Source organism: Dipodomys ordii, unplaced genomic scaffold, assembly GCF_000151885.1.
Source record: "Dipodomys ordii isolate 6190 unplaced genomic scaffold, Dord_2.0 Scaffold5, whole genome shotgun sequence".
NCBI lineage: Eukaryota > Metazoa > Chordata > Mammalia > Rodentia > Heteromyidae > Dipodomys > Dipodomys ordii.
The window spans coordinates 22,022,366-22,030,409 of NW_012267221.1; the positions used below are offsets into that span (position 1 = coordinate 22,022,366).

The following is an 8,044-nucleotide window of genomic DNA, read 5'->3' on the forward strand; positions in this document are numbered from 1 at the left end:
AAGGAAGAAAGAAAGAAAGGGAAGAAAGGAAGAAAGAAAGAAAGGGAAGAAAGGAAGGAAGGAAGGAAGAAGGAAGGAAGGGAGGGAGGAAGGAGGAAGGAAGGAAGGAAGAAAGGGAAGGAAGAAAAGGAAAGAAGGAGGGAAGGAGGGAAGGAGGGAGGGAGGAAGGAAAGAAGGAAGGAAGGAAGGAAGAAAAGGAAGGAAGAAAAGGAAGGAGGGAGGGAGGGAGAGAGGAAGGAGAGAGCGAGGGAGGGAGGGAAGGAAGGAAGGAATCTTTTATGATACAGCTCTTTTGAAGTTGTAGAGATTTTTTTAAAGACTTGAAATTTCTCGCTAGTAAAATGCAGATACAAATCCATTCATTTTTGCATTGTAGTCAGGAAAATCAGAAGCTTTTTCAGATGTCAGGTACTACCTGACATCAGCTCACACCTATAATTCTAGCTACTCAGGAGGCTGAGGTCTGAGGACTAAGGTTCAATGCCAGCCTGAGAAGAAAAGTCCATGAGATTCTTATCTTTTACTAACCACCAAAAAGCCAAAAGTCGAGCTGTGGCTCAAGTGGTAGAGTTCCAGCCTTGAGCAAAAAATCTAAAGCACAGTGCCTAAGCCCTGAGTTCAAGGCCCAAGTACCAGAACAAAACTAAAAGAAACCTATTCAGAAAACCCCATGTGTTTCTAGAAAATTTCACAATTCGCTGGAAACAGTCTATGTGTGTGAAACACACTCATTTATAATTTTTATGACTTAACTCCATAAATCAATTTCCCACCCAAACTTACTCTGACCCTCAATAAGGGAGGGTAGAAGACTAAAGAAGTTTACTTATCTTCTTAATTGTTATTTTAAAGGTGACATAAGAGGGATTATAATTACATGAGTCAGGAAATGAGGACATTTCCTTTTGTACAGTGTCTTCCCTTCCCTCACTCTCTCCCAGTTCCTCCCTCTCGTTTTTAAACTTTTGAAAAATATAGATCTTCCTTTTTAAAAGTGAAACAGGAGTATGGCAAGGTGGCTCATGCATGCATGAGGCCCTGGGTTCAATTCCTCAGCACCACATAAGCTGAAAAAAGCCAGAAGTGGAGCTGTGACTCAAGTAGCAGAGCACTAGCCTTGAGCTGAAGAACTGAGGGACAGCGCCCAGGCCCAAAGTTCAGGCCCCACAACCAACAACAGCAGCAACAACAACAAAAGTGAAACAGGCCCTTTAACAAGTAAACTCTACTCAACATTATTAGATTCTCTTCTAGACAAAACTCATTATTGATTTATTGTACTCTAGCAAATTAAGACCTTGATTCTACTTGACTATTTTAACAATGCAATCTAGCTGAGGAGAACACAGGAAACTTCAGAGAAAATATACATCTGAAATACACTACTGAAATCCTCACAAAGGAAGCATATGGATATTCTAAAAGATATGGAAACCAGGCCACGCTAGTGGCTTACCCCTATAATCCTCTACTCAGGAGCCTGAGATCTCAGGACTGAAAGTTCAAAGCGAGCCCAAGAGTTATAAGACTCTTACCTCCAATAAACTACCAAAAAAGACAGAAGTGAAGCTATGGTTCAAGTGATAGAGTGCTAGCTTGAGCAAAGGAAGTTTTGCATCAAATATTGCATTTGCTCTATAAAAGTCAGGTATTACGGTTCTTCTTGAAATGAACAAAGTGATATTCTTGTAAGATGCATATTGTCATCTTTGTGACTTCACACTCATGCACAGACAGGATAAAAAGTACCCCCAAGCCGGGCACTGGTGGCTTACGCCTGTAATCCTAGCTACTCAGGTGGCTGAGATCTGAGGATCACAGTTCAAAGCCATCCCAGACAGGAAAGTCCGAGAGACTCTTATCTCCAATAAATCACCAGAAAACCAGAAGTGGCGCTGTGGCTCAAGTGGTAGAGCGCTCGCCTTAAGCTGAAGTACACAGGGACAGCGCTTAGGCCAGGATTCAAGCCCCATGACCAACCAAAAAAAAAAAAAAAAAGTAGGTCAGTATTCTTGAAAATGGAAGTAATGGCATTTTTATAAACTTCAAAGGTATGGTTTACAATATTAAAAAACTAGATACAGATAAAGCTTATAGTTTTTAAATTCTTAGTAAGATGTTTCAGATCATTCATTTTCAGAAAATGTATAAAAGTTCTTACCCATCCTTAGTTTGATCAGCTACTCCTGCCAAAAGCTGTACAATCTTTGGATTGCTATTTGGATCATTATACAGCCCAAGATAGCGCTGGACAAAGTCTTCTGGGGTCATGTAATGTTCTCCATCAACCTCAGTACTGGCATACTAAAATATAAATAAATAATGTACACTGAAAATTTTGAATTACTCAATTTTTTTAGAGTCAACAAATGTTTTGCAAACAGATATATTAAAAACCATCATTAAAATTGAAGAATAATGAGTGCAATATTTTTCCCTAGACAGTAAAAAATCAAACACCCAGAGATCAATTTAAGAACACTGTAAATACTGATGCATAGTACATTGATGAACCATGAAAACTTGTTAAATAAAATGAGCCAGATACAAAAAGTGCATATTGTTAACAGCTTCAGCTCAATAAGTATCATAGATAGGGCTGCTCTTTGGGAGTGATGAAAATGTTCTCAACTTAGACAATGGTGATGTCACAAAACATTGTAAATGTACAAACAAAACAAAACAAAACAAAAAATTTACTGGAAATTTTATGTTATGTGTATATTTTATCTCAATAAATATTAAATATTTAACATAAATATTCTAAAGATAAAAGACATGAGAGAAAGACCAAAAAAAGTAAAAGGGAGACCAGGACCTGAGAGTTGAGAAAAGAACCTCTGTAGATTCTCAGAGGTTCTCTGTCTATCAGACTGGGAGCAGAGAAGATGACTTGCCAATCTTAGAAGTACAACAAATAAAAGTGAGAAAAGGATTATTTAAAAAAAAACTTTCCATTTGTTTTTAGTTCCAATATCTGGAAAAAATAAATTTAAATATGTTCCTTTTGTCAATTATTTTTTAGAAAGAAATAACATTTGCCTATTAGAGAACTGTCTCATTATTTTAAAGGTTCAATGCCATATCATGTGACCAAATATCAACAACCCAAACCAACTCTTATGGGCTGCAGCAGATTGATCTAATTACTTTAGTCAGTCAATAAAATAAAAAGCAGTAGCCAGGTACCAGTGGCTCACACCAGTAATCCTAGTTACTCAGGAGGCTGAGATCTGAGGATCACAGTTCAAAGCCAGTTGGGACAGCAAAGTCCCTGGGAGACTCTTATCTCCAATTGACCACTCAAAACCAGGCAGTGGCACTATGGCTCAAGTGGCAGAGCACTAGCCTTGAGCACAAAGAAGTTCAGGGACAGCACCTAGGCCCTGAGTTCAAGCCCTGCAACCCACAAACAAAAAAAAAAAAAAAAAAGCAGTAAGATCAGAAAAATTCCTAAAATTGGAGAATGGAAAAAAAGCTTGCTAAATGTCTAGCACAAAATACTATAGCCAACAAAGATCCACACTAAGACCTAACCCAAAACTGCAGAATATCAGATGATCAAAGAGAAAAATCCAAAGTTTTCAGAGAGAAGCATCAGGTCACAATAAAAAAGAACTCAAGAATCAAGGGCATCATATTCCTCAACAGCAACCCTAGAACCATTTGTAGACAATGGAATAAGAGCTTGAAAATTCTGGAAGAATTTTATTTTAAGAAATTTATTTCTCCCTAGAACTCTAAACTCTTATTGAAATGTAGAGTTAGGTTAAAGGTACTTTGAATTATCTATGTCCTCAATATTTTTTTTCTGCCTTCATGTACCCTTTCTCAGGAAGTTAAAGAATTTAAATAAAGAGCGTAAGAGTAGGATATTGAAAATTTTTAAGTATGAGATAGTATTTTTGTTGTATGAAAATAGAAAATATTGGGCTGGGAAGGTAGCTCAGCGGTAGAGTGCATGCCTTGCAAGCATGAGGCCCTGGGTTCGATTCCTCAGCACCACATAAACAGAAAAAAAAAAAAAGCCGGAAGTGGCACTGTGGCTCCAGTGGTAGAGCACTAGCCTTCAGCTGAAGAGCTGAGGGACAGCACCCAGACCCAGAGTTCAGGCCCCATGACCGGCAAAAAAAAAAAAAAAAGAAAATAGAAAATATTAAAAGGTATAAACTGGCCCAAAATAAACAGTATTGATAGTATATTAATGTAAACACATACATTAATATTTATTCATATATTTAATATTCATTCTAAATGTTACTTTATAAGTGTTAGTAAATAAAATTAATTCATAAATTTAGTTAACACCAATATATTTAAAAGAATAGAAGGAGAAAATGGGAAAGAAAGTAATATAAAAAAGCTAAAATCTCATCAACTGGAAGAATGCCCACAAAAATCAGTATAGAATATAGAAATGCCAAAAAAGTAGCTAAAAGGGTTGCAAATAGTTACTTCCAGAAAAGGAGATGAAAAAAAAAAAAGGATCAGAACAAATGTTGGCTTACTTTCTGGTTAATATTTCAAATGTGAGAGAATCTGACTAAACCAAGCTACCTGCTCTTTCAACTAGAATTAAATCAGAAATGTTTCCTTTGTCTTATTCTGTAAAATACCAAATGCTACCATGGCAAGTGTACAAAAGGAGACCAAGATGGACTTTTTTTTTTTTTAACCAGCTGATGCTATGAAAAGAACTCAAGAAACATCACAACCAAATGAGTCATGTACTCTACCAAAGCTGTTCCAGAAGCAGTCTTAGGTTTCAATCTTGGCTCTACCACTAAAACAATGGGTGTTGTTAGTTCTCAAATAAGTCCACTATCTTCCCAGGTCTCTAGATATTTCACACATCTGTATTATGATCCTTTATGTTGCAGAAGAATAAGCATGGAACATGTAATAAAGAAAAGACAAATTGTAAGATATTAATAATAGTAAATAGAATCTACCCAATTCCTGTCAATGGCTTGTTTTCCTCTTCTTTCTTCAATGTATGACACTAGTTGATTACATTCTACCAAGATCACAAAAACACCAGGTTTTGACTACATTTTAGCTATGACCTATTATGTAAGATCAGAGGTAGAATTTTCCACTTCCAGCATCATGTCAGCACTCAAAAACTTGGATAACGTCCAACCTATATAGAAAGGCAATTTGAAATCAAATAGTGGAAGAATTTGAATGCTAAACTAAATAACTTTATTCTGTAAGCCAAAACCCATTATGGACAGACAAGAGTGGAAGTAGGCAAAGTAGTCAGGGAGATCACCAGAAGTGAACAGGGTGATCAATACAAATAAATCTAAAAATAGAAATGAAGGGAACAAGGGGATCAATCACTAAGTAGAACATGAGAGCCCAAAACTAAACAATGGAAAGAGAGTATACTCTGGGAACTACAAAGCACTGATTCATTCTAAGGACACATGGAATGGAGCTGGAGGAGCAGGAAGAAGGCAAAATCCATTTTTTTCAACTGCAAATAGAAAGAGATTATTTCAAGCTAAAATTATATACAAACAAATATAGAAATGAAATAAACTTTTTAGCCCAGCCCCCATGGCTCATGCTTGTAATCCTAGCTACCTAGGAAGCTAAGATCTGAAGATCACAGTTTGAAGCCAGCCCAGGAAGGAAATTTTGAGACTCTTATCTCCAATAAACTACTCAAAAAATCCAGAAGAGGCGCTATGGCTCAAGTGGTAGAGCAAAAGCAGCTCAGGGACAGCACCTAGGCCCATAGTTCAGGCTACAGGACTGACAAAATAAACTTTTTGTTTCTTTTTCCTGGGTAAGGTTAGTAGGAGAGAGAAATGATAACATTTACATGTATAAATTAGTATTTTATACATGTATATATATTATATATACAACCATATGAAATTCTTATAATTTTTTCATCATTAGATTAGATTATACTACTAGGAATACCTCACTTTTTTTCAAATTTGACTCTTTTAAAAAATAATTTGAGGGGTAGGGAATGTGGCTTAGTGGTAGGGCGCTTGACTAACATGCACAAAGCTCTGGGTTTAAATCCTCAGCACCACATAAACAGAAAAGGCCAGAAGTGGTGCTGTGGCTCAAGTGGTAGAGTTCTAGCCTTGAGCAAAAGAAGATCAGGGACAATGCCCAGGCCCTAAGTTCAAGCCCCAGGACTGGCAAAAATAAATAAATAAATAAACAAATAAATAAATAACATTGGAAAAAATAATAATTTGAAGGGGTGACATTGGTCAAGAAGCATGGTACTCACAACCTGACTTACGTAATTGTAAATTCTTTGTATAACAATTTGATAATTAAAAAATCAATCTGGCAATAAATTTACACACACATATGCACATTACATCAAAATGAACTATAAAAATTCTTAGATTCTTTGACAAGGAATCCTGGGCCTAACTCCTAAAATAATAAAAAAAATAAATAAAAAATTAAAATGAAACAAAAGCAAAACACAGGAAGTGATGCTATGGCTCAACTGGTAGAGTGCTAACCTTGAGCTAAGAGCTCAGGGACAGTGCCCAGTCCCAGAGTTCAAGGCCCACAACCAACAAAAATACAAACAAACAAACAAAAAACTATCTTTGCCAATGGCTCACACCTGTAATTCTAGCTACTCAGGAGGCTGAGATCCGAGGATCACAGTTCAAAGCCAGCCTGGGCAGGAAAGTCTGTGAGACTCAACTCCAATTAAACACCAGGAAACCGGAAGTGGTACTGTGGCTCAAGTGGTACAGCGCTCACCTTCAAAAGCTGAGGGACAGTGTCCAGGCCCAGAGTCTAAGCCTGCCACTGGGCAGAGCTGGGGGCGGGGGAGAGGGGGGGAGTGGAGCCAAACAAAAAATAAATGAGGTGGGGGTTATCGTGACTTTTGTTTTTTCTTCAAAACTGTGTTGTTTTGTCTTTAACTAGCAAATGACAAAAAAGAGAAAAGAATATGAAAACATTACAGAATTTTTATTAACAAAACTTGGCAATCAAATGTCCACTCCTTTTGCCACAGCAGTATTTATTCTCTTGTACCTGAATGTGATCACAAGAGCAACCACTTTACCTTCACAGAACACAATCACAGACAAAGAAAGTATATTTTAACTATAGACCTCAGGATTTTACATTTTTTACTTTCAAACTATCAGGAAATAGAGCAGCCTTTGCATAGCTACCAAGACTAGAGTAGCCAACAAAGAAAACAAACGCTTTTATTAACATGAAGTAAAAACAGGCTTTGCCAGTGTCTAAGGTTATAAATGAAGCCAGAGAACTACTTACCCTGAGGTATTTTGCCAGTGTTTTCACAACTCTCCCAGTCCATTTTAACTTGATTTTAACTGAAAGATCGAGTGCATAGCTCAAGGGGGAAAAATCCTAAATCTCATCTATAAAGAGTTAGTACTTGACTTCTACAAGAGACAGTTAACTAATTAACTCATTAAATTAGAGACAATTACTTGGCAAAGACAGTAAGCCTGTTTCCTAAACAGAAAGAAAGAGGGAGAAATGAACTAAAACTGGAATCAACCAGTAGTCAGATAAAAATGCTAAAATGGTTTTTTTGTTTTGTTTTTTTTGGTTAGTCATTGAGCCTGAACTCTGGGCCTGGGCACTGTCCCTCAGCTCTTCAACTCAAGGCAAGTGCTCCGTTTTTTTTGTTTTTGTTTGGTTTTTTTGCTTATGTGGCACTGAGGAGTTGAACCCAGGGCCTCATGCATGCAAGACAAGCACTCTACCACTGAGCCACCTTCCCAGTCCAAAAACTAGTTGGTGGTGGTAGTGGTGGTGGTGGTGGTGGTAGTGGTCGGGGGGCTTGAACTCAGGGCCTGAGTGTTGTCACTGAGCTCTTTGTGTTCAAGGCGAGTACTCTACCAATTTGAGCCACAGCTCCACTTCCTAAATCTTAACCTTTTTTTGTGGGGCCTTGAACTCTGGGCCTGGATACTGGCCCTGAGTGCTTCAGTTCAAGGCTAGCACTCTACCACTTGAGCCACAGGGCCACAACCTAAAGTTTGTTTTTGGTTTTGCTTTTTGTGGG

At 37.5% G+C, this 8,044-nt stretch overlaps 1 protein-coding gene across 2 annotated transcripts in view; it reads right to left on the reverse strand.

Annotated features, from left to right (window-relative positions):
• Slc25a12 (solute carrier family 25 (aspartate/glutamate carrier), member 12) overlaps nucleotides 1-8,044 on the reverse strand; it is a 108,212-nt gene that overhangs the window by 66,218 nt on the left and 33,950 nt on the right. For both annotated transcript variants that reach the window (XM_013030518.1, XM_013030511.1), the window contains exon 3: nucleotides 2,162-2,304. In XM_013030518.1, coding sequence (XP_012885972.1) covers nucleotides 2,162-2,271 — 110 coding nt within the window. In that variant the 5' untranslated portion in view covers nucleotides 2,272-2,304. The remainder of the gene's footprint in view (nucleotides 1-2,161; nucleotides 2,305-8,044) is intronic.